Source organism: Rhineura floridana, chromosome 22, assembly GCF_030035675.1.
Source record: "Rhineura floridana isolate rRhiFlo1 chromosome 22, rRhiFlo1.hap2, whole genome shotgun sequence".
In the NCBI taxonomy this organism is placed as follows: domain Eukaryota; kingdom Metazoa; phylum Chordata; class Lepidosauria; order Squamata; family Rhineuridae; genus Rhineura; species Rhineura floridana.
In genome coordinates this window covers 18,035,659-18,062,950 of record NC_084501.1, presented here as the reverse complement: position 1 = coordinate 18,062,950, position 27,292 = coordinate 18,035,659, and the positions used below count along the sequence as shown (strand labels likewise).

The 27,292-nt window shown below is 50.2% G+C and overlaps 1 protein-coding gene across 6 annotated transcripts in view; it reads right to left on the bottom strand.

Moving 5' to 3' along the window:
- EFNA3 (ephrin A3) overlaps positions 1-27,292 on the bottom strand; it is a 115,694-nt gene that overhangs the window by 6,392 nt on the left and 82,010 nt on the right. For all 6 annotated transcript variants that reach the window (XM_061606845.1, XM_061606848.1, XM_061606849.1 and 3 more), the window contains one exon: positions 2,076-2,365. In XM_061606845.1, the coding sequence (XP_061462829.1) occupies positions 2,076-2,365 (290 nt within the window). The remainder of the gene's footprint in view (positions 1-2,075; positions 2,366-27,292) is intronic.

Here is a 27,292-nt window from a genome sequence, read left to right as displayed (position 1 = left end):
TTAACCTGGCCGGAAGTGCCCTTGAACTCTGATCATGCCTCTGGATGGAGGGTGCGCGAGTGTGTGGGGAAGCTAGCCTCTTCATTATAATAATAATAATATAATATAATATATTAATAAATACTGCACAAAGGTAAAATTTACATCTGTTGCTCTGGCCACTTTTGCATGTGGCCCTCGGAAGGTTGCCTAGAAGGGAATGCGGCCCTTGGCCTTTAAAAAAATTCCTCACCGCTCACACATATACCCTTGAATTTTTTGCTGGTGTTGATTTCCCTCATTTGATATTTTAGTGTATTGCACGATTTGTGCTGTGGGTCCCTGGGAAGGCAAGCTTAACAAGCGACTCACACCTGTCAATCACAAACATACAAACAGCTCTTCCCTCTGCCCGCCCACCCTGGATCCATCCAGAGAACCGTACCATGTGATTCTTCTCTGTGTGCTGATTGGGCCTGAGGGAGGCTGTGCCAAAGTTAGCCAGGGCTGCCCCCTAGTGGACCCCACAGGTACATGCAGCCACTTGGTGCAGTAGGGTGGCACGAGAGCAGAGCGTGGGATGAGGCTGAAAGGGAGAATTCCTTCAAAAATGAGCAGGGTGGGGCAGATCGGTGCCTATAGTCATCTGGACCATTCTGCAGTATTACTGAGAGATACAGACCACATCTGTACCTGGCGCTGAAAGCAGGATTATACCACTTTAAACAGACATGGCTTCTCCCCCCCAAAGCATCCTGGGAAGTACAGTTTGCCAAGGGTGCTGAGAGTCACAAGGAGATCCCTATTCCCCTCATTGAACTACAATTCCCAGAGTTCTCTGGGAAAGAGGAGTAGGTTGTTCAACCGCTCAGGGAACTGTAGCTCTGTGAGGGGAACAGGGGTCTCCTAGCCGATCCCTGCACCCTTAACAAACTACACTTCCCAGGATTCTTTGCACGGAAGCCATAGCTGTTTCAAGTGGCACAATAAAGATTTCAGGCCTTGTGGTTCTGAACAAAGGGGTGCCTTAAATGCGGAGCTGTCTTCTATAAGACAGATCAGTCTTGTTTACTACACTGGCTCACCGCGGCTCTCCAAGATTTCAGACAAGGGACGTTCTCAGCCCTACCTGGAGATGCTGTTGGGGATTGAACTAGGGACCTTGTGCACACACGGCATGCATTCTAGCACTGAGCTACACACTCAGGCCCTTCCCCTAGAAACCAAGCAAGATCCTAGTCCTCACAGTTCTGAGTAACAAGCTGATATAAATAAGAACATTGCTTTATACCAAGTCGGATTCTTATTCCATCTAGCTCTGTATTGTCTGCACGGACTGGCAGCAGCTGTCCAGGGTTTCAGGCAGGGATCTTCCCTTAGCCCTATCTGGAGATGCTAGAGATTGAACCTGGGGACCTTGACCGCTGAGCTACGACCCTTCACCTAAGGTGACTCATGCACACAAGAGGTATCCTTATACCGAATCGGATCACTGGCGCATCTTGCTCACGGCTGTGGACTCCAGCCTTGCTGAAAAACTGGCGCCCTCCAGATACTCTGGACTACAACTCTCGTCAGCCCCAGCCAGCGCTGGCTTGTGCTAGCGGGAGCTGCCATCCAATACATACGGAGGACGCCAGCTTTTCGGCAAATCTGGTTCCATTCCGACAGGCAGAGCGGCCCTCCCAAGCTCTTCTGGGGCAAAAAGATGTCCTTCTGAGCTGTTTCCAATGGTGGTTCCCAAACGTTTTTCTTCCCACGAACCAACTGAAAACTTCTATGGCTCTCGGTGGACCACTTAAATAGGTTGTCTGCCTGTTGCAGCAATTGTAATGCGCCCGGCTAGACGCGGTCTGGTTTTTTTCATCGGAATTTTACAGATACGCCGTGGACCACCTGAATGAAGCTCACAGACCACGTGAATGAAGCTCACGGACCACCGTTTGCGGAACCCCAGTGTTAAAAAACCAAAACTGGGGATGCCAGAAATCGACTCCTTCAGGAAAAACAAATCGGCGCATTCACCAAGCTGCACAGACAGCCCCTCCCCCACCCCACCTTAAGGACGAAGGGAAATATTTGTGGCTCAGACTCACAGATGTAGTAATACTCGTGGCCGGCATGGAACTCGTAGCCCAGCGAGAAGGCGCTGTAGCGCTGGAACTTCTCCGAGAACTTGATGGGGCTGTGCGGGGCGTGGGGCCGGTTGCACTCCCAGCGCTTGAACCCCTGGCTGATGTTGCACGTCCGGTAGCCCTCATGGTTCACCATGTAGAGGATGTATTGCTCCATACGCCCCTCGGGCACTGAGGCATTGTAGTGCGGGCAGTAGATGTCTAGGTAGTCATTGACGTTCACCTGGACGGTGTAGCCCTCCCGGCGCAAGCTGGGAACGAGAAAGGGAAGGTAGACGGGTGGGTCAGGATTGATCCCAAACAAGCAAGCAAGCAAACAACTTTCTAAATAAATAAATGGGGTTGAAAGGAGAAGGTTGCTTTCCACAGGCAATCGTAGATTGGGTTTTTTTTGCAGGTATCCCTCTCAATTTGCAACAAAAAGTTTATTTATTTAGCTTAACAACGTTTGTATACCTCTTGATTGTGGAGGAAAACCCTCTAAAAGATTTACAAAAATCATTATAAACATTATCAATAAAAACAGTTAAAAACCAGTAATCAACAACATTTGTTTAAAAACGATTAAAAACAACAGTAGACTTTTTTTTAAAAAAAACTATTAAAACACATCAGCATCTATGTGTCTGGGATAAGCTTGTCTAAACAGCAATGTTTTAAGCAGACGCTGGAAATGTTTATTACTGAACTTAATAACTATTACTACTAAATCTTTATCCCACTCTTCCTCTCAAAGCAGTAAAATAAACACAATTGAAAACAAACGAATATATAAAAACACATAAACATGATTAAAAGCGGGCTTCCCGTGGATATCTGGCTGGCCACTTGTGCGAACAGGATGCTGGACTAGATGGACTACTGGCCTGATCCAGCAGGGCTCTTAATGATGTTCTTAAAAATCATTAAGAACATCTGATTTGGTATGCGGTTAATAGGTGGGGTGGGGAAGTGAGAAAATATAGGGCCCCTCCCAAACCACCTGCAATTTTAGGGGCATTAAAGAACAGTCACATCCGACGTTTAAATAAATATTAAAAGGCTTTAAGGTGAAAATATTAATTAATATTATCAGAATTTGTCTTCAAGAGCCCACCTCAATAGCCCTGTATGTGAAGCAGGAAAATGGGTAGATATGCCAGCTCTCTCCACACTGACTGCCCCCTCCCTCCCCAAGCATTCCCCGTCAACAGCAAGGAATTGAGGGCGCTACCAAGGTATTGAACTTTCAAGGAATTATCAATACCTTGGCACAGTCATTAACCAAAATGGAGACAATCGTCAAAAAATCAGAAGAAGGCTAGGACTGGGGAGGGCAGCTGTGACAGAACTAGAAAAGGGCCTCAAAAGCAAAGATGTATCACTGAACACTAAAGTCAGGATCATTCAGACCATGGTATTCCCAATCTCTATGTATAGATGTAAAAGTTGGACAGTGAAAAAAGCAGATAAGAGAAAAATCAACTCATTTGAAATGTGGTGCTGGAGGAGAGCTTTGTGGATACTATGGACTGCGAAAAAGACAAATAATTGGGTGTTAGAACAAATTAAACCAGAACTGTCACTAGAAGCTAAAATGATGAAACGGAGGTTATCCTACTTTGGACACATCATGAGAAGACATGATTCACTAGAAAAGACAATAATGCTGGGAAAAATAGAAGGGAGTAGAAAAAGGGGAAGGCCAAACAAGAGATGGGTTGATTCCATAAAGGAAGCCACAGGTCTGAACTTACAAGATCTGAACAGGGTGGTTTGTGACAGATGCTCTTGGAGGTCTCTGATTCATAGGGTCGCCATAAGTCATGGTCGACTTGAAGGCACATAAAAACAACAACCCTAACACCACTTGTTCAAAGCCACACGTGTAGGCTGCAGTGCCAAGAGATGGCCACTAGACGCCGCAGAACATAACCAATCACAATGGCCCCTCTGCCACTCTTGCACTGATGCCGCCTCTTCTGAATGAGTCTGCCATGCATTTCAACGGGGTGGGTGCAAGGAGCGCTCTGAAGGCCATACCCATCTGCCTCCCCTTATGAATGGCACCCCCAAAATCAGGCCTGTGCCTATCCCAAGATCTTGCGGGAGCAGAGAAGACCATGTTGGCATGTATAGAATACAGAGGAGGATATTAGATTTTGATGGTGGCTGTTTCATTTTTAAGAACCCACCATGTTTCTAGACCTTAAGGTTCCAAAGATTTTAATTTTGCTTATTGAATCTCCTTACAGTCATAGCCTGCCTTTCTCCCATCATGGAAGCCAAGGCGGCATACAGTTTGTTTTTAAGATGTTTTATGCCTTATCCTTAATATACCACTAGAGGAGATGGCAAACAAGCTGCAAAAATCCAATCAGTTGCACGCCAAATTATTGCTTTTGGTCTCTCCCTCACCCCCAAATCCTGAGAACTGCAGTTCACCCATTCACAGATTGACCATTCCCAGCTCACAGTTCCCAGGATTCTTTAGAGGAAGCTATGTGCTTGAAATGGATGGTGTGGATGTGACCAGAGTGACAAATCCTAGCACCCTTCACAAATGACAGTTCCCAGGACTCTTTGGTGGAAGCCATGCGCTTGAAATGGATGGTGTGGATGTGACCATAGTGTACTCACAGACACACAACATCTAATCTCTAAATCCCCCCCCCCCTTGAGTGGGCCACCTCACGGCTGGTCTCCAAACATTTTGCCTTCACCGGACTGCGGTGGCATAGCGTATCACCAAAAAAAGGTACAGCTCTCTTCTCTCTCCCTCAGTTCCAGTCCAGACAGGCCCGCCTGCTTGCCTTCTGTGCTATCGAGCCAGAACAAGTTTGAAAAGACGAAAACAAAAACTTACAATAATGTTTAAAAAATGATTATAAACCTTGAGTGGCATCCAACGCAAGTCCTATCCAGGGGAGACCCACTGAAGTGAATGGACAAGGCTAACTTCATTTGTTTCAAAGGGCCTACTCTGAGTAGGATTGGCAGTGAACATCACCCCATAACTGGTCATTACAAAAAAAAAAAAAAAACTTTAGCTGCATGTATCCAGTGTCAGCCCATGGGAGGTATTTGATGCTTAGTCCTACTCAGAGTAGACCACTGAAGTTAATAGGCATGGCTACGTTGGGTTCACTAATTTCAATGGGTCTCTTCCAAGTAGAACTTAGTGGGATTATTAATGATGATGATAATGATGATAATAATTAATAATAATACAATCCTTGTAAGTAAGATGGCATTGTGTTTATACTTTAGGAGTTTGCTTGGACCAGTGATGGTCATTTTGTTTGATGCTAATAATTTTTTTAAAAAATGAAGCCTGACCCAGCACCAACTCGCTACCCTCATCCCCTCGGCCCTCATGCTGTAGATTGCCCATCTATAAATGACAGGAGTTAAGTTAGTCTAACGCCCTGGGGCCGTGTTGATTGACACCTCACAAGATTGCTCTGGACAGCAACAGTCATTTTCAGCACACCTGGAACGGACACGACCCGCTGATGTGGGGCTCAAAAGACCCTGCCGGCCCTTTTCTGAACCACACGGTTGTCTCCCCCCCCCCGTGCCCCCAGACCCCTCCAATCCTCCTTTCCAGCTCAGGCGGAACCACTCACTAACCCACGCTAGACAAACCCTCTGTATCCCTTTTTTCTAGCTTGTGTCAGAGAGAGGGCACCAAACAGCGATTGGCCACAGATGCGCATGTTATGCGATATGCGCTGCAATTTATTTATGATTTTGTAATTTGCAAACATAACTCACATTAGGTTCTGGGGTGGTGGCAGAGGTATGGGTCTAAGGAGAAATTTGAGTGCATTTACAAGTACGGGGGCCTTTTTGGTGGTGACGCCCAACTCTGTTGCCTCCCCTCTAGAGAGATCCGTTGGGCATCTCCTCTGTACTGCCACCCAACTTAAAGCCGTTGTTTATGTCCTCGTGCTGATTTGGAGAGTGGCGATACAATCCCCATTTGCTATTTAAATGCTGTTCCCTGTTCTGTTTACAGCATTGCATGAGCTCGTGTGTGCATGTGTTTTTAAAGATGGGGTTTTAATTTTTTTTTTTTAAATGTGGGTTTTACCATGAACTGTTTAGTGCTGAAGCGCAGGATGCCTCAAAGGCTTGCAAAGTAGAAATCAGTGTGAAGGTGCCGGTGGGTGGGTTCATTATTTACATAAAATGTGCTGCAGGCGTCTTGCAATTTGAAGGCAATCCCGAGAATTTTTTTATAAAAGAAAAACGCCCACATGTTCTCTGCCGAATTCCAGCGGGCGTGCAAAATGTGCCAAAGAGCGAGTTAGGAAGGACGTGTAAAGGGCTGCTGATGCCAGGGGGAGGGGGGTGGGCACAGTGGCAGACAAGGAAGTCCCATAAGCAGCTTGCCATGCCTGATCAGCCAAAAAGCCGAGAAGGCATTTGCCACTGCCCAGCTCTCCGAAGACATCTTTGTAATGAGAAGCTCCTCAGTTCTAGTGGTGTTAAGTGGAACATTACAGGCTTACATAGGCCACGTACACATTCAAAAAAGATCCCTGCCCTCAGTGACCTTACAATCTCAAGCAGCACAAGAGGGAGACAGCAGTGACGACGGAAGGATCCCTTGGGACAGGGGCTTAAGGAGAAACTAGCGTGCTATGCAAAGGTGAAATCTGCATTCATTGCTCTGCACCAAGGACAGAATTAGGGCTCAGTAAATCTCCTTGGGAAGTGAGTTCCAAAGGTAGGCAGCCATAATAAAAAAATCATATCTCAGCTTACACACTCTCTCTCTCTGAAGATGGCTCAGGGACCTGCAGAAGGGCTTACAGGAAGATCTTAATACTTGGACAGGTTTGTGCAGAAAGAGGTGCATATATATCCTGAAGACCGTCCCTCTGCTAAACCACTATTAAGCTTAAATAGACAGACGGAATCCTTCTAATAGCGAGCTCACGTGGCAAACGCCGACACGATTGGAGTCAAAAGGGAGCTGGGGGGGGGAAGTTTCAGCATGCTATGGGGAGACCCCAGGTTTTGCAGAAGTACCATTTAAAAGAAAAATATCTAATGGGGTGATCCTCCCCTAAAAAACAGCTTCATGAGAACCAATAGCCATAGGCTGCTAACTACCGGTCTGCGTACACACCATATATTTAAGGCACGTTTAAAGCACATCACACACACACACACACACACGAATCCTGGAAACCGTGGTTTGTCAAGAGCGCCGGGAAATGTAGCTGTGAGGAGTACACTATAATTCCCAGGATTCTTTGTGGGGGTACTTTAAATGTAGGGGCGGCTGGTGGCTGCATGTCAGTGGGGCAGTGGTATCCGCTATGGGTTTTAGTCTAAAAACCCAGAAGGGCGGATTCCACTGCCCCACTGACATGCAGCCACCAGCTGCCACTGTTAAATGTGCTTTAAATGTCCAGGCCCAGTTGCAAAAGGACAGAAAACGGATAGGTGAGGATGGAATGGAGTGCCCCAGAGGAGGGCATGGCTGGCATGGAAATAAACCCACTTGCATTAGTTGTGTGTTTTTTTTTAAAGAGAACCAGGAATCTGTCCTCTCCTGTGCTTGTTCTGGGGCAGGAGTTGCACCTTCCAGCCTGGTACAAATCCAGCAGTTGACAAGTGGAAGATCCCGGAATGCCAGCTGAGGCCCACCATCCGCTCCTCCCCCCCCCCCCCAAAAAAATTCCCGATGGCTTGTTTTGCCAGAGCCGGCACAGTGACAGTCAGTGCCCTCCTCCCCCCTGCAAAAGCCTCCTGCTGGGCATTTTAATCACTCTAATCTTTTTAGCTTTTTAATCTTGTATGCTAAGTCTTTATTTTTATTTTCTGTTTAACTGTATTTGTTTTTATGTCATATATGTTTTTGTGATTTTATTATTGCCATATATGTATTTTACCCTATGCTGTTTACCGCCCTGAGAGCTATTTGCTAAGGGCGGTATGTAAATGCAACCAAATAAATAAATAAATAAAATAAATCCCAGGAGATCGTGTCAGAGAACACTCCACTCCAACGCCGTGGCTCCTCTTGGGGATGCCCGGTTCTAACAGGGCAGATGGGATTTCAGCCGTTGGGCCAACGCCACAGAAAGCCCAAGGGGGTTGTACGGTGCCAACGCCTCCCACCAGAGGGCTTGCTGTTTGCCACCCAGCTGGGGGTGAGTGCGTGAAAAAAAAAACACTCGCAGCTCCGAGAGACACTAATTGCATCCCACCGAGCAATTAAGATAACCTCGCTAATGAGCAAAAGCAGGGTACAGCAGTGGCAGTGATGGAAGTGGGCTGCTGCAAGGAACGCAGCGGAAAAGAATTAATTCTGCTCTAAACCTCCTCTTCCTCCCGTTTGAGGGGTGTGTGTGTGTGTGAATGAAGCTGAACGTTTGGAAGACTCAGGACAGAGAAAAAGGAGTTCTTCACGCAGCGCAGAGCTAAGCTATGGAATTCGCTCTGGCAGGATGCAGTGGCGGCCACAACTTGGATGGCTTTAAAAGACAATTAGACAACTAAATGGAGGATGAGGCTATCAATGGCTACTGGAAACCGCAAGTGGGAAGAGGAACTCTTGGGCTGAGGTCCTGCTTGCGGGTTTCCCACTGGGGGCATCTAACTGGTCGCTGGGAGAACAGGTTACTGGCCTGATCCGCAGCCTTGCTCTTCTGACGTGTAAAGAGGCACACGCTGAACGTCTAATGACTTACGGGTAGGGATGTTGGAGACTTCTGATGAAAAGAGTAACGGCAGCAGACATGATCGGCGTTCCCTTATTCGGCCCATTTCCAGAATGGAAAACAATCCAGCATAATACAATCGGTATTCGCTGTTGCTTTCAGTCCGCAAAAGCAATACATAACTGATTATGTCTCCCCTCCCCACGTCTGCATTGCATGGAAATGCATGGGGTGGAATGACTACTTAATGTAAGTAATTCATGCAAGTAAACCACCTAAGGTATGGAATTCCGCCACAGAGGACAGCGGAGGCAAATAACGTAGTCTTTGGCAGAAGAAAAACTGCAGTGGAACGGAAACAGCGTTGCACGTCACGAAGAGGGGCAGAACGGAAAATGATGTCTTCTGACATCCCTAATTATGGGTCCCTGACCTACAAGTTCAGAACCGATCTTCATCTGTCTGAATGCCCTGAAGTCTTGTTTGTGTTTGATTCAAATAAATAAAATGAGCGTTTTTTATTCACCCAGGCTTTTGGTGGCTAAGTTAGCCTCTTTGGGGCTGACAGCGGGGTTGGCCGTGCTAGCTACAGCTGAAGGGGGGTGGAGTCCAGCGACATTCTAGAGTGTGGCCTCTTTGGCTCCCCAGACATTTCTGAACTACAACTCCCATCATTCCTGGCTGTTGGCCATGCTGGCTGGGGCTGATGGGAGTTGTAGTTAAGCAACATCTGGAGGGCCACAGGTTCCTCACATCTGTTCTAGAGGGCTACAAGTTCCCCATCCTGACTTAAGATGATCAGCTGGGGGGGAGGGAATTGGAAAGGGTTAGAACCATATAGTTGGGAGAAAGCCAAAGGTCATCTAGTCCAGCCTCCACTACCCAAAGCATTAAACTATTTTACATCTCTCCTTGCTCCATCACACATGTCAAGGATCAACCGGGATAGTACCACCCCAAACCCTTAGGAACAAGAAATATAGACGGCTGGTAGCTGCGTGACAGCTAAAATGTCCAGAGGCAGATAGCTGACCACTGTTGGAAACAGGACACTGGAATGGATGGACTTTCTTTTCTTTTCATTTTTCATTTGTCCAATCCAGCAAGGGTCTTCTTATGTCCTGGAGTCCTGTTTGCCAGAAAAGCAACACTCTCCAGAGCAACAGTGAAGATCTTTTTTTTTTCCCAGCTGGAGGGCCGCATTCCCTTCTGGGCAATTTTCTGGGGGCCACACGCCAAGAGTTGGCGGAGCCAGAGTAAAAAGTGAGCAGAAGGAATGCCGTTAAAACTGACCGTTGTCTAGTTTCTGCACGCCACTGTCTATCTCCCATCCAGCCGAGCAAGAGGTGTGATCAGAACGTAAGGGCACGTTCCAGCCAGAAGTAAGCAAGCCAAGAAGGATGCTCAACAGGGAGAGGCAATCTGCATGCCTGCGTCCCCCCCCCGCCACTTTCTCCACCACTGCTGGCAACTAATCCTGTTACCCATTAATGCTCTAAAAGAGGCCCCCCAGGGAGCCTCCATTACGCTGATCCCGCGCCACAAGTCGGGAGGCCCCAGCACTGCCTAATCCTGCCTGATTGGGAGCTCGGCTTTGATAATCCCGACAGGCTGACACGCCGCACACTGACACAACGTGTCTCGTGTCCCCCAACCCCCAATCTGCCAATTAATTAGCAACAGTTTCCGTGCCGCCACGGGAGAAGCGGCAAATCACACAACTCAACCGCACTCAACCGGCACCGGAGGGACATAACCCTTTCTGCGACCAATGGGTGTGTCCCCAGCAGAATCAGACACCCCTCTAAAGGCCAGGCGCTGCAGACCAACGCGAGGAGGCGGCTGGGCACCTAGGAGGTGGATAGGGAGCCAGGGGCAAGTTACACCAGTGCACATGCACCCTTCAGCGGCAACCCCCCGCTGACCTGTCGCTTCACCACTGTGATATCCTCCAATGTTCCAACTGAACGAGCAAAAATGACTTGTGTGCACGTTTTGGAATCTGAAATTTTGGTAAGAGTGACAGACAACCTCCTTCCCTCCGATTCTTTATCTTCCTTTAGGCACAAGGAACGCGCCATGATCAGATGTGGTATGTTGCCTCTCCAACAAGTCCGCAGTGCCCTGGAGTGGGATGGAAAGAGAGCCTTCCGCCGTTCAGAGGAACAGGAGTTAGGAGTCACCTGGGAGGGGGGCAGCAAATATAAGCTGCCTTTCTTTTAACGTCCTCCCTTCCAATGGTCCTCTACCAACCTTGATAGCAGCCTCTGACCATTGGCCATGCATTTAATATCTGATCCCTAATAGGCTGGGATATGTGTCTAGGGCAGATGTTGGGACTACAACTCCCACATGCCTCAGAAGCCAGTGTGGCCAACGCTCAGGAATGATGGGCACCAACACAGGCCAGCAATGCCTGGAGGGCCACAAGTTCCCCAGCCCTGTCCCAGACACAAGTCCCAAACTATCAGGGATCATACATTAAATGCCTTTACAGAGGTATAAGGCAGGGATGGGGAGCCCATGACCCTCCAGATGTTGTTAGACTCCAATTCCCATCAGCCCCAGCCAGCATGGCCAATGATCAGGGATGATGGGGGCTGGAGTCCAGCAACAACGGGAGGGCCACAAGTCCCCCATCCCTGTCTCAGACCAAGATTAGAAGGGGGACTTGTATATATAGAGTTCCAAGCTCACAGTTCCAGCCCCTTTCCGACAGGCCCCAGAGACAGACAGCAACTAAAACGTTTCTCTTCCCAAAATTGCTGGGGTGCCCCAAGCTAAGAGTGCAGGAATCCCCATCAGAATAGGTATTCAATATGCATCTCCCCCTTTCCCAGCCCCCCCCCCCAAGGAGACTGCAACGGGGCTTACGTGATAAAACATTTGCTCAAATAATACAGAACGAACTCTGTACAGCTCCCTCTAAAAACTGGCAACAGGAGGTTTTGGCAATCAATGGCCTCTTCTGCAGACGTTTAAAAACCCATAAAAGCATACCCCCAAAAACGCGAGGGGCGGAGGGGGGGAAAAGGGAGTCAGAAGAGGGTTTGCGGCTGGAACAAATCCAGCCTCGCGAGTCTGCCTGCACGGGGATTGCTTGGGACGTATCGGTAATTGGGATCCAGCTGGGACTGCTCAGGGCAGTCAGTCTTCACACTGTAACGGAGACAGAGCTTGCCTCCAGCCCAAATGTGCATTTTGGGGACCCACTTCTTCAGCCCGTTTATCCTGTGAGGGCGTGTGTGCGGTGGTACCTCTGGCGCTGCTGCAACCCACTCGATGAGGTTAGTCTCCGCTCACCATCAGATGGGCCCCCGGCTCACTTCCCCCTGCTCCCAGGCTGCCACTAGCAGGAGTGGGGCAATTATTTTTCTTATGACGGGCCAGCGAGTGACCTATGGGGGAAACTCAGCCGGAGGCCCATCTGATGGTGGGTGGAGTTTGCAGCCTTGCAGGACCGTAGCTGTCTCTCTGTCACCCCCCTCTCTCTGTGACACCCCCTATCTCCCCTCCATTAACACAGGCTGGAACGCTTCCAGGGGGTCCCACGGAAATCAGGCCAAGCGGCACAGGACGGCCCACGGGAAAGGCACTCTGCAAATGTTCAGAGGCACGATCCTCGGTCAACGCTTCGTCAGAAACTAGGCCTGAGCTGGGGCTGCCAGCGGCAGGCTTTCCTGGGCAACCAGCCCCCCCCCCCGGTAAGACAGCTTAGCTCGGCAGAAGAACGGCGAACACCAGCCAGCAGGCAACGCCCCCACCCCCGAAAAAAATAAATAAAAGGAAATATCAAGGTGGAACAAGCCGCCCCAAAGCGAAACCTCTCAACTTTCCATCGCCGGCTGCCTTTGAAGCGGTGCGAAAGCAGCGACCTACTAAAAGGGAAGAGGCCGTGATGGCAAGGGAGGGGTTGCCCTTTGTTGCGCCAGAGGAGGGGAAGGCCGCAATTAGGCCAAGCAATTCCCACCCCTCCCAGCCACCGCCGCCGCGCCCAGGCCAGCCAAATCCCAGCAAGCCACTCAGAAGGGCAGTGCCCAATTTCTGCAAGGAGGCTCGCTGGGGTTTCTGCGCCGGCCTGCGCCGATCGCACGCCTGGGAATCATCCAAAGCATTCCGGTCCCCGACGGGTTCGTACCTGCCTGAGTTTAGTCAGAAAAACAAACAAAGCCGCCTTTGATTGGGTCAGGCTGCTCGCCTGTCAAGGCCAGCCTTGTCTTCTCCTGGCTGGTAGGTGATGTCCCGGGTTCCCAGGCAGAGACGAGGGCCTTTCCCTTGACCAGCTGCGACAAAAGATCCTTTTAAAAGGAGAGATTCCGTGTTGCGGGCAGGGAACCTCGGGCCTGGGGGCCAAATGCCACTCTGTCTGGTCCTCCCTCGCTGGCCATGCCCTGCACCATTTCAGACACATGCAGAGCTATACCAATGGTTCATTGAGCTTAGTATTGTCTACACTGGCTGGCAACAGTGCTCTCCAGGGTCTTTCCCAGCCCTCCCTGGAGATGCCGGGGATTGAACTGGGGATTTTCTGCATGCTAAGCAGGCCCTCTGCCACTGAGCTACGGCCCTTCCCGTACTATGCACAAGCACATTAAACTCAGGATATAACCAATCACTGGGTGCTGCCAAAATGCCCTGGAAAACAAAAAACGTCCTTGCCTGGCGCCAAAACAATGACAAAGCTGGTCCCAAGCGGGTGTCCTTCGGAGGAGCATTCCACAGATGGGGAGCGACTACAGAAAAGGCCCCGTTCGCTCCTCACCACTCCGCAGACCTTCCTCGGAGGTGGGAGGTAGAGAGGAGCCTCAGATGACACCACTAAGGGAGACTGCATGGTGAGAATGGACAGCAACAACTGGAGAGCCAGTATGGTGCAGTGGTTAGAGCGCTGGACTAGGACCTTGGACAGCAGGGGTCAAATCCCCACAAAGCATGCTGGGTGACAGCTGCCCCACAAGAAGTGCAAAATTTGGGACAGGATTCAGCAAGCTGTGAATTCCAGCTTTCACTTAAAAAAAAAGAAGCTTCTAGTCCATATGGATGTGAATTGCTTCAGTTGCCCTAGTTGCATTTTTCCCTCCCTTGACATTCTGAGAATTCAAAAAAGAAGACAGCAAGAAACATTGCCTGGATTCCTTTTGGTTTCTGGAAAGGGGATGAAGTATGACACTCCAGATGTTGCTGGACTCCAATCATCCTTGACCGTCGGCCATGCTGGCTGGGGCTGAGAGGGGCTGGAGTCCAGCCACATCTGGAAGACTGAAGGGTCTCTCATCCTAGCAGTAACAAATGACAGCTCAGCCTCCGATTTTCTTTTCTGAACAGCATTGAGAAAACTATTTATCTCCTCCAACCCTATCGTTTATTTCTGAGCCTGTTTACCAGGCTGCCGATGGTTCTAATGGGTCCCAGTGCAGGAGATATTCCCCCAGGTATGCCTTGCACCCCCAGCGCTCGCTCACTCGCTCTCGTTCTCTAGAGCCATGGTGAAAGAAGAGGGTTGGGACTCTGCCTGTTGTTTTGTGTCTAAGTAGAAGTTTATGGCTGGTTTGGGCCCAGTTGCTTACCAGGGTCGGAGGTGCCACTCTGGCAGGGCTCTGGAATTTTGAAGAGCTGCTCAGCAGGCAGATGTTCACCAGGGGATGTTTTCCACCACTGCATTTCCAGGATGGGGGGGAAAGCTGTTGCCCCTGTTAAATTTTTCCTGCAGCTTAAAAAGGCATTAAAAAGTCTTCCTGGGGAAGGATGGCAGGGAGGTGGTGATTTGAGCCTGATCTATTGGATATCTGCCTGCATATTCCCTATAAAAAGGCACAGGAACTCTCCCAGGGGGATAGCAGACAGCAGTCCCTGTATAATTATCCCTGAGCATGGGGAATGCAGGTTTGGCACCCCCTTCCCAAACACAAGCTCACGTTTAGCTTGTGATCCACTGCCAAGGCAATCCTACACAGAGTTAAGCCCCAGTGAGTTCAGTGGGACTTTATATCCATATAAGTGTGTACAAGCTTGCAGCCTAAGTCACCTAGATCCCTTTTCACTTGTGTGTGTTGATTTATTTAACAAAATTTATATACCGTTTGATGGCAAATAAAACCTCGATGCGTTTTACAAGAAATATTAAAATTATCAATAAAAACAGTTAAAAACAAGTAATCATAAACACGTAAAAGATAATTAAAATTAACAGTAGACTAAGCAGGAATTAAAATGTGTTTGACATCTATGCATTTGGATGGGCTTGCCTAAACAAAAATGTTTGAAAGCAGGCGCCGGAAAAAGGACAGCGAAGGCGCCTGCCTGATTTCAATAGGCAGGGAGTTCCAAAGGGTAGGTGCTGCCACACTAAAAGACTAATTTCTTACAAGTATTAGGTGGCACCGGTTAACAGTGTCAGTTCTGCAGATTGAAGAGGTCCGCTGCCAAGATTTTCCCCAGCATTGTACGTGAGTCTTTGATTATTTGTTGCTGTATATGAATGCAGGCATTTATATAAACCCAACAGGTTCCAGGTCCAACACTTCCAGGTTCAACCCCCGGCATCTCTCAAAAGGATTTAAGGGAGCCATACTGGGAATAACCTTCAAGAGGTGCTGCCAATCTGAGTAGACCACATAGGCCGATTCTTTACATTCGTTTCGATATATTATATTGGGAAGGCCGGGGGCTCACTGGTAGAGCCCTTGCCTTGTACACAGAACTGGAACAGAGAACCTCTGTCAGCCCGAAGGCCACATTCCCTCATCGGCAGCTTTCCGAGGGCCACATTCCGGTGGTGGGCGTGGCAAGAAGCAAGAGTGGGCGGAGCAACAGCTGTGCCTCTTTCCTTTGTGCGGTAGGCAACACGCCAGCCACACATGAGCCAGAGGTTTCACACACGCATGCATGCACCTCCGTCCGTGCAAGCAAGAATGCGGCACAGCGGTTAGAGTGCGGCGCAGCGGTTAGAGTGCTGAGCTGGAAGACCAGGGTTCAAATCCCCACTGCTTTGCATGCAGAAGGACCCGGGTTCAACCCTCAACTTCTCCGGGCCGGGCTGGAAAAGACCCCCTCCTGTCTGAAAGCCGGGGAGCTGCTGTCAGTCAGTGTAGACAATACTGAACTACACGGACCAAAGGCCTGACTCAGTATAAGGCATCTTCCTATGTTCCTGTTCAAGACAGCCCTTTATCCAGAATCATGAGGACTGGGGTCCTGTTTGGTTTTTAGGAGAAAGGCAGCAGCTCAGCAGGCAGAGTGCCCACTTTGCACACAGAAGGTCCCCGGTTTAACCCCTAATGGCAGCCCTAAAGGTAGGCCTGGGAGAGACCCCAGCTTGAAATCCTGGAGAGCCGCTGCCAGTCAGCGGCTGGAAATATTGAGCTAGCTGGACCAAGGGTCTGATGCGGTATAAGAAGGCTGCTTCCTAGGAAGGGACTGTGCATCCCAAGTGTTCCAGGCTTCTCAGGGAGCGCATACGGCAGAGTCCTAGGCTTTCGATGGAAACGCTCGCATTTTAAAAAAAACACCCTCTGGCATCCTGGACTCACACCTCAACGGCTCAAAGAGAGAGGCTGTAAATGACCAATTTCCTCCCGCCCCCAACACACACAACCGCCCCCCTTCTGGACAAGTCCCCGCCCAGGACTCGCAACTCCCCACCTCCTGCCTGGGCGAGCGCAACGTGCCGCTGTGCCCGGCGAGCCTGGATGCTGGACTGAAGGAACGCCTCTCCCTGCTATAACTCACTTCAGTTGTTGCGTCTCTTGGCACCCAACTCCAGCTCTGCAGTATTGCTAGGGAAAGAGAAAAGATCTGTCCAAATAGAGGGGAAAACCAGAGACCACGTTCACACCAGACACTTATTCCATCGTTATTCCACTTTAAACAGCCCCCCCGAATCCTGGGAACTGTAGTTTGTTCAGGGTGCTGAGAGTTCTTAGGAGACCTGTCTATTCCCCTCACAGAGCTACAGTTCCCAGAGTCCCCCGGGAAGAGGGACTGTTAAACCATGCTGGGAATTGTAGCTCTGGGAGGGTCACCAAACGTCTCCCTGCACCTTTCACAAACTACACTTCCCAGGATTCTTTGGGGGAAGTCGTGACTGTTTAAAGTGGCATGATACTGTTTTAAATGGATAGTGCAGATGGGACCGAAAGCACATCCCTCTCCCCACCAAAGAATCCCGGGAACTGCAGTTTACTCCTCACAGAGCTACAATTCCTAGCACCCTTAACAAACTACAGTTCCCAGGATTCTTTGGGGTGGGGTGGGAGAAATGTGCTTTAAATATATGATGTGCATGCAGCCTAAGAGGAGGTTTGCCAGCAGGCATAGCTTTTTCCATTCCGCCCTGTAATCTGTCGCATGCAGCATTGTTTCCGTTCTGCTGCAGTTCATCTGCCGCCAGAAACAACGCTATTCATCTTGCTGTCCGCCATGGTGAAATGATGGAACTTACGCAATTCGTTGCATAAATTACGTTGTCATGACGTTATTCCACCCCACTCATTTCAAGGCGAAGAAAACACAATGCAAAGGAGGTGGGGTGGGGGCATAATCAATTATATATCATTTGCAGGCTGAAAGCAATTGTAACGGTGAACAACGATAGCGTCCGCTGGATCAATTTCCGTTCGAACAAGCAAACACCAGCAATTTCTGCACCTGTTTTGGTAAGAATTCTTCGATATCCCTAGCTAAAAGTGTACACTTGGGGGTACCACGTTCAAATTTCACACCAGCCAAGATTTCAGAGGTGATGGTTAAGCATCAACCCTCTATGGTCAGAGGAAGTCTACCCCCGGAACACCAGCTACCAGAAGGCAAAAGAGCAGGCAAGGTCTTTTCCTTTCACACTCCACCTGTGAGCTTTGCGGGAGGCGTCCTGAGAGTCAAGACTAGGACCTGGGCAAGACTAGATGACGTTGGGCCAGTCATGCTCTCTCTCTCAGCCTAACCTACCTCACAAGGTTGTTGTGAGGACAAAATGGGGAGGAGAACTGTGAGTGCCACCTCGAGCTCCTTGGAAGAAATGAAAGATATCAATGCAACAAATGATCTTTTTTTAAAAAACGAAAAACAATACAGGATGCTGTGCCAGACAGATCTTGCACTTTCTGCTTCTCCCCAATGCACACAGACCACTCTCCCCATTTGGATCACTCAGCACCCCATTGCTCAGCAGCAGTGGCTGTTTTTCCCCCTTCCTGGGGAGGGAGACGGGGCCATCTGGGGATCTCCCTGCCACCTCCACACCTCAACTCTTCACTGCGGGCCGGCAGGCGGAGGGTTAAGTGCCACAGTAGAATCCCTTCTGCACGGCTGCCTTTTTAGAACAGGCACTTTCAGGGCAGTGGCACCTTCCATCATCCTGCCAAAGCCGGGCAGATGGATTTCCCCTGGCAGAGCCGACAACAAGCACAGTCCTGGCACGGCGCCCAGCGGCCCAGGAACCGAGTGGCCCCAAACAGCTGGCAAGTAGCAGGGGAGAGGGGAAAAAGGGGGAGCAGCATTTCATGGCACATCTGCCGGACTAAATCTGGGACCGGCGTGGTCCAGGCCAGCGCCACGGGGACGGCCTGGTGTGCGCTGCAGCTAGGGACGGACAGTGACCGCAAGGCTTTGGGAGCAGAGTGCCAACCGGCTGCGTGCCCCAAATCCTACAGCTAGGGTGGGGGAGCCGGGCTCTCAGAACAGGCCACAGGACAAGCATCCAGTAACGCTGCCCTGTCATTTCCAGTGTGCTTTCAGGGGTTCAAAGCAGACCATGGAAGGGATGTTTCCAGCTTCTCCACCGCCTCCTGCCTTTGAAAGCCTTATAAGAAGTTGCTACCAGACTGGGACTCTGAGCAACATTGTGGGATTTCTAGTGGGTTGCTAGGAGCCAACTGAAACTGTCAAAATTCTCTTCTTAATTTTGCTATTGCCAGACGGGGTAAGGTTGCCTGCCAAGAGATACAATGTTGCTGTGTTCATGATACCGAAAAGTTGTTTTTGTTTGCTGTTATATTTACTGTTAGAATATTTTTTGTTATTAGGAAATTGTTTTTGCAATTGTTGTTTTTGAGCCGTACTTCTATTCACCTCGCTGTAAGCCACTTTGAGCACAACCCAGTGGCAAAGAGTTGCAGAGGTTAAGCATGCATCACATGGAGAAGGGCCTCACTATTCCACCTGTCCCCTCAGTTCCGCTGACGGGCCCAAGCACAGCAGGGATGATTTTTTTTTTATTTTAAATGAGAGAGAGAGAGAGAGAGAGATTTTGAGGAGGGGGGAGAAGATTGCTCCACTCAAAATTTTATATCAAAGAATCTCTGTAGCTCACACACTTGAAATCTGGACATTGGCTTGGAAGGCCTTGAGTTCAAGTCCCCATCTGCCTCACTGCCCTAGGCTAGTCCATACCTAGGACAAGAAAGGCTTGCAGGAACAAACAAAAGGACCTATCTAACCCAGCATTGTGTTTGCTAGATCAGCCAATCTGATTATTTATTTATTTTATTTATCTATTTTCATTTCTAGACCGCCCATAGCTAATAGCTCTCTGGGCGGTGTACAAAACGAGATTAAAATACAATATAGAATAAAATCAGTAACAGAAAGGAACACATTAAACTAAAACATTAAACATAAAACATTGAACATTAAAATGCCTGGGAGTACAGCCAGGTCTTAACCTGGTGCCTAAAAGAAAGAACCGTAGGCGCCAGGCGTATTTCCTCCGGTAAGCTGTTCCATAATTCGGGGGCCACCACAGAAAAGGCCCTAGTTCTAGTAACAGTCCTCCGGGCAGCCTGGTGAGTTGGTACCCGGAGGAGGGCCTTAGATACTGAATGAAGTGAGCAGGTAGGTTCATCGCGGGAGAGGCGTTCCACAAGGTATTGCGGTCCCACACCATGTAAGGCTTTATAGGTCAACACCAGCACCTTGAATCTGGCTCGGAAACAAATGGGTAGCCAGTGCAAGCGAGCCAGGACACGTGTTATATGCGCAGACCGATTGGTCCTTGTCAACAGCCTGGCTGCCGCATTTTGCACTAGCTGAAGTTTCCGAACAGTCTTCAAGGGCAGCCCTACATAGAGCGCATTACAGTAATCCAATCTAGAAGTTACCAGAGCGTGGACAACAGAGGCGAGATCATCACTGTCCAGATAGGGGCGTAGTTGGGCGACTAAGCAAAGGTGGTAAAACGCATTCCGTGCCACTGAGGCCACTTGAGCCTCGAGCGACAAGGAAGGGTCAAAAAGGACCCCCAAACTACGAACCTGTTCTTTCAAGGGGAGTGTAACCCCATCTAGAACAGGATAAACATCCACCATCTGAGCAGGGAAAGAGCTCACCAACAGTGTCTCAGTCTTGTCTGGATTGAGTTTCAGTTTCCTGATGTCTCCAGGAAGTGCCCAAGTAGGGCGCAAACGGCAATAGCCCTCTCCTGCTATTGCTCCCTAGCAGCTAGTATAGACTGCCTCTATAACTGGAGGTTCCATTTAGTCCTCACGGCCAATACCCGCTGATAAAAGTGCTGTATGCTCCTGTGGTTCATCTTAAGCCCACTAAGAGCAGGGCCTTTAGAGTAACAGCCCCTGCTCCTTGGATTGCGCTTCCAAGGAAAATCAGGCAGGCACAGCACTGGCATTTAGACATCTGCTTCAGAGTCCACTGTTGACCCAAGGCTTTCCCTGAGACGTGATTCAGCTAGACAAATTCCTGGGGGACCAGGCTACCAATGGCTACTAGCCACGATGGCTATGTTCTCCCTCCACTATCGGAAGCGGGATGCCTCCGAATGCCAGCTGCTGGACACTGCAGGAGAGGAAAGGGTCTGTTGCACTCTGGGCCTGCTTGTGAGGGGCTTCCGCAAAGAGGCATCTTGGCTGGCCACTGGGAGAACTGGATGCTAGACTAGGTGGGCCACTGGTCTGAATCAGTGAGCTCTTCTTTTCTTGATGTATCAGATCTGACCTATTGATGTAATATTAGTTTGCACTTGTTTTATGAATGTGAATCTATAGTTTATTTCATGCTGTTTGCTGCCATTATACCTTTTTTCCTCTTACCACGTCTGTGACTTTACAATAAAATTTGCTGTTATATATATGTATACATTCCTTAACGTTGACAGGATAGAAATGTTACATTCTGGGTAGTATCGCATGACGATCTTGCAAGTCAATAAACAAGCCAGGCATCTGAAACCTCTTCACAGGCAGATCCCTCCCGGATCCTCCCTTTCTGAAAAAACATGCACAGCCTCAACCATTTCAGCCTCTCAAGCTTTGCAAGGGTTGGTGGTGGAGGAATGAGCCCTCCTCCGTTGGCCTCGGGATCACAAAAAGCCATTCCATGAGTGGCTCTGCCAGAGACGCAACCCTGCTCTATACGGTGCTGGCTCAGCAGAGACCTCCGCCCCTATGGGGTGGCCGGCCACTCGGGCCTTCCTTCTGGCTTTGCTTTCGTGCGTCGGAGAATGGGGGTGGAGCGGAGAGAGAATATTGATCGGCGGAGAGCAACACAGCTCATTGATTTTGCCCTTTCTTTTCCACGAATGCATTCATATAAGCACAGACTTTGTGGGCTGGGGGGAGAGAAAAAGAGAGGGCCCTGGCTGTTGGGGATTGGTGAAGGGCTTCCTTCTCTCCTTGTGTCGAAAATGGGATCAGCGAGAGAGGGGGACTTGTGAGCCAATGGAATCATTAAACCGGGGATGGCAAACCTAAAGCTTGCAGGCCAAATGCAGCCCTCTAGGCCTCACTATCTGGCCCTTGGGACTATCTCCAGGCCACTCCCCCTCTGCCCAGGCCACACCCCTCACCGGCCCAGTGTCTTTGCCTTGCTAGAATGCGTCCACAAACTCTGATCCTGCCTTTTGCTTGCCAGGATGGATATGGGTGCGTGAGTGCATGTCCATAGGAGAAATGTCCATCCGCTGTTCCATCCGAATTTGCCTCTCTGGCCCTGCCTGCTGCTGGCATGCGGCCCCCGGAAGGTTGCGCAGACAGGAATGCGGCCCTCGGGCTGACAAGGGTTCCCCACCCCTGCCCCCACCTCACCCATTTACCGCGGAAGCTTAAAAAGCTTCCTTGCCTGTCCCACCTCGAGGCAATTCGAACGGGCAACGGAGCAAGCCACTTACAAGCCCAAGTCGGATGCATTGTTATTAAATAATTGATCTGCTTGATTTCTGTTTAACGGCAAAGAAAGCTAGGGTCGGGGGGGGGGAGAGAGAGAAAGAGGATCCCACCTCCCATTTGTATGCTCAGGTCTCCGTCTCTCCCACAGGAAGCTGCCCTGGTCCATCTAGCTCAGTGCTGTTTACACTGGCTGGCAGCGGCTCTCCAGATTTCCAGCAGGGGGTTCTTATGCAGCCCTACCTGGAGATGCCGGGGACTGAACCTGGGGCCTTCTGCACCCAAGGCAGGTGCTCTGGCACCGAGCCACGGCCCTTCACCACAGCTGTCTCTAGGAGGAAGGAGTGGCTGGGTGGGCAGGAATCAGCCTCCCGGTTGACCGAGGCTAGACACGTGGCTCTCGAGAAGCAGAAGCCGGATGGCAAACGCCGAGGCCACGCAGGCTTCCAACCAGCGGGGCAGCCCCATGAAGGCAGGATCACATTGTTCCCACTTTACAGATGGAAGAACTGAAGGGTAAAAAATAGGATTTTTTTCCGACACCCAGACAAAATGGGCAGCTATGGGGGAAAAAAGGCCTCTGTAAATTCTCCTGGCGCAACGCGAATGCCAAGTCTGTAAAACAGACTAACGCCACCTTCTCCAGGGTTGCTATTTTGGGCAGTGTCAAATGCCTGTTAGTGCAACGATTTACGCTTGTGCAAAGGAACTTCCCTCCCGTTCCCTCACCCTGCATGCACACACACCCCCAAATCTGCTGTGGACAGTTGGGAGACCCCCCAGAACAAATGTAGGGGGCACGCAGGGGGAGGAGAGGGGGGGATGTTGCACTGCGCCAACAGAATGCATAACTTTGCTCTACTCTGCCCACAAGCCGTTATGCGCAATGTGCATTTCCATTCTCCAAGTTGGGATTTTTTTAAAAAACATCCCCAGTTTGGAATTTGCTGTTAGATGGGGGGGGGGAATGGGGAGGTGGAGATAGCATCAATATTTGGCAAGGGAGTAATTCAAGTATGCTACAAATATACTTGTATAGCCAATAGACTACAGCTCCCATCAGCCCCAGCCGGCATGGCCACTGGTCAGGGATGATGGGAGTTGTAGTCTGGTGAGTCATGTCAGACCAGGGTGACCCTGGGTTCAAATCCCCACTTTGCCATAAAGCTCACTCGTTGGCATTGGGCCAGCGAATCCATCAAGCCCACCTTGCAGGCTTGTCGTGAGAAAACAAAACCCTTTGGAGGAAAACGTCTTAAAATTAACTAAGGAGCAATAAAAGGGAGCCGCCGCTCCGTAACTATCAAAAGGGGCAGAGTATTTTAAGGGCCAGAAGCAAACGCAGAGATGTTTGGGGCAACAACTTTGCTTCCCAACCAAATATACGCCCCTGGTCTTTTTGGGGGGGCGGGGAGAGGGAGACGGAAAACACGTCAGCCTGGAAAGAGAGAAAACAATTAGAACGATTTTCTTATATTTTCTCTCTCCCCCCCCCCCGGCCCTGCAACGGCCACACGGGCAAATCCTCACTAAATCTAAAGCCTGCCCGCTTTGGCTAACAAGATCAATGGGATTTTTAATTGAGTTTTAATTAAGCAATCAATCTGCAGCTGGCAACTCAATTAAGGGGTCCATGCAGCACGAGGGAGAGCGTGGCCCACCCTTGGTGGCTCTTGTGCTGCCTGCCGGAGGCGGGGAATGCCTATCCTGGGTGCCAATTGGGGGGCCCTTCAAGATCTCAGGGCCAGGCTTCCCCCTGCCCAGGTTAAGCACTGCCACCCCCTCTTCTCCTCCCCTTCTCTTTTTGAAGGGATGGCAATTCATGCTCTGCACATCACAGGCATCCGGTGCTGTACCGCCCACCCGGCAAGCCATCGCCACGAGTCTAAGCGCAGCCCTGCTGGATCACGCCGAACGGCCAATCTCGTCCGGCTTTCCGTTTCTCAAAGTGGCCAACCAGGTGTCTCCGGGAAGCCCACAAGCAGAGCATAAAAAGAAACAGCCCGGCCCACTCCCACTCCTCTGTTGCTCGCCCTGCAGTGCTGGATGTTCAGAGGTAGACACCTCCTGCACAAGGAGGCTCCATGCAGGCCTTACAGCTTGTCGTCACTGAGAGATTGCACCCTCCTCCAATTTGTCTAACGGCCTTCCAGAGCGTACCGGTGACACGCACGCACAAACACTCTGCCCATGCCCAGAAGCCACCCTCCTTTGATACTGTTCCCGAGCCAAAATGCCGGCACTGGGGCTCGGTTGATGCTTGCGCAAGCACACATGCACCCCTCCCAGTTTCCTTCGTCGACAGTTTTTCCACCTTGCTCTGCAGAGATATCCAACTGGAAGCAGCCAAGATCCGCTGACGCCCATGAGTCACGGACAAGTTTTGGGGAACTGCCTTGTCCTCAGGACCTAGTTACTCCTTTACCTGTTTTTAAAAAGACAAAACAGGGCGCGACAACTTGTTGGCACTTCTGCTGACGACAGGCATTTTGTTTCGAAGGGAGGAAGGAAGGAAAAGTGCCGGAGAATTAGCGCTGCCCAAGCTAACATCCTTCTGATTTGAAACCTCCCCACCTTCCCCTGATGCTCAAGGGCCAGGGAGTATGAAGGGAAAGGACTCTGCACATGCTCAAGGCCACACTGTTACTTTTCCAAGCCGAAAGAAGAAGCTCTCTGCACATGCTCAGGGTTACACAGTTACGGTTCCAGTATGAAGGGAAACCACTTAGCACATGCTTGGGACCACACTGTTACTTTTCCAGTTCAAAAAAAGAAGCATTTTGCACACTGTCAAGCCCACACAGTTACCGTGTCAGTATGAAAAAAATAACTTTGCTTTGCACATGATTGACACTGCACCGTTACTGTTCCAGTACAAAAGGAAAAAGCACTTTGCACATGCTCAGGGCCGCTCTGGGCTCCTGCTGGAAGGAAGGAAGGGGTATAAATAAAATAAGAAATAAATAAAATTGTTCCTGTTCTAGTATGAAAGAGAAAGCAGTTTGGACATGCTCAGGGCTACATCTTTACTGTTCCATATGACCAGGGCTAAACAGTGGTCGCAAAACACAGATTCAAAAGCTGTGACATGGATTCAACCTTACATCCCAGTCCACCACCACAACCATGTGTCTCCCAAAAGGGTAGCCAAAGGGACAAGCGACACATTCTGTGATGTAAAAATTCAGGAAGGAAAAGGGTCACGCTCAGGGATTTGTTAAGAACAGATGAGTAAACCAAAAAACACTCTGCACAGACCCAGAAGGCACTCTCCTTAGTCATCAGGTTTCAGGATTCCCCAAGGCGGATGCTGGGAGGCCACACCTTCAAAGCTGGGAGCCCTGTCCTCCCTCTTTGCACAGCACAGACTGGTGGCACTTTTCTCCGGGGTAAAAGAAAAGCATTCTGCACATGATCAGATGAGGCCTTTGATATACTGCTGCTTCACATGTCCTGAGGTCAGGTGCCGGTGCTGAGGGAGGAGTGCAAAAGCTGTTTCTTGGCTTGGAGCGAGGCTCCCCCTAACTAGCCAGCACAGGCTGGCAGCGGCTATTCAGCCATGAGGCAACAGCACCACAGAGCTATGGCCTTCCCCCTAGAAATAAGGGGTCCTAGTCCTCATGGTTCTGAACAAATGGCTGATCTTAAATATGAACGTAGGAAGCTGGTTTATACTGAATGAAAGCATTGGTCTAACTAGCTCAGTAATGCCTGCACGGACTGACAGTCGGACTTCAGGCAGGCGTCTTTCCCAGCCCTATCTGGAGATGCCGAGGATTGAACCTGGAGCCTTCTCTGCCAAGCACTTAGACACAGCCCTGAAGGGCCTGCCGAGGCTTTATCTCTTTCCCAGACTGAATTCTAGAGGCTCCAGTTTCCGCCGCCCCAGATGAAGCCCATGCGCTTCTGACCTCCCTGCCCAGCGTCAGTGGAAGCTGCAGGGCCGCGGCTCTCGCCTGCCCAGAGAGCGAGTCAGCAACCAGTCAGCTGTTCCAGGCACACAAAAGAGGAGGACGCAGCCGCCAGAGCAAAGAGGCTGCCGCTTTGAAGGGTGCTCAAACTCAACAGCTCACGGCCTCGGAAGATGCTGTCGCGGAGCTCAAACAGATAAGAGACGTCTTGGAAGTGGAAACACCAGGGAGGCGTGGAGGTGGCAGCAGCAGCGGGTGGGCAGCAGCCACTGCTGGGTCTCCAATCGCCCTGCGCTGTGGTGGAACAGAGCGGAGGCCTCGTGCTCTCCCACTCTGACGCAGGGCACTCCTGGGGAGAAGAGGTGGGGTGGGAGAGGCGCTGGAAAGGTAGGGTGTGGCAACAACTGCTGGGAACATCATAACAGGCCTGCTGGATCAGGCCAAAGGCCCATCACAGTCCAGAATCCAGTTCTTGCAAGCACCAGATTCCTCCAGATTCCTATAAGCGGGGCGTGAAATCAGCAGCCCTCCCTCACCGTCTCTTATGACATGAGAGCCCTGCTGTTTCAGGTCTGCTGGCTCAGGCCCATCTGACAGCCCAGCATCCTGGGTTGTATTCAGCTAAGTTCTACTCAGAGTAGGCCCACTGAATGAATCTTTCCACTGAACATTAGGAAAAACCTCCTGTTAGAGCGGTACAACAATGGGACCCATGACCTAGGAAGGTGGTGGGCTCTCCAACACTGGAGGCATTCAAGAGGCAGCTGGACAGCCACCGGTCGGGGATGCTTTGAGTTGGATTCCTGCATTGAGCAGGGGTTGGACTCCATGGCCTTATAGGCCCCTTCCAACTCTACGATTCTATGATTGTAAACGAGTCGTATCTATTAACTTCAGTGGGTCTACTCTTAGTAGGGTGAGCACTAAATACAACCCCCTGCTCTCCCCATGGCCAACCAGATGTCTCTGGGAAGCCTGAATGCGGGACTTGAGGACAACAATGCCGTCCCCGTTTGTGATTCCCAGTAACTGGGAGTAACAGGCATGGCAAACTCCTCCCCCTGCCCCTGGCATTATTCAGAGGTAAACTACTTCTGAGCATGGAGGCTCTCTTTAGTTGGCACAAAAAGAGCTCTAGTCCAGCATCCGGTTCTTGCGTCGCTCAACCGGATACCCCAAAGGGAAGCCAGCAAGCGGGACCCGAGTGCATCAGCAACTCTCTCTGCTTGCGACGCCTGGCAACTGGTATTCCGAAAGTGGAGGGAGTGTTCACAGCTATCCTAGCTAGCAGCCACGGAGCGCCTTCTCCTCCAGAAATTTGTCTCATCCTGTTTTAAAGCCATCCAATTTGGCACCTGTCATTACCTCCTCGATTCCAAATATACACAAATGGTTGCTGATGCTCCGGGAATTCGATTACTGCAACACATTCTACACAGGGCCGCCTTTGAAGACAGTTCGGAAACTAGCTGGGCAGAATTTAGTAGCTGAATTATCAA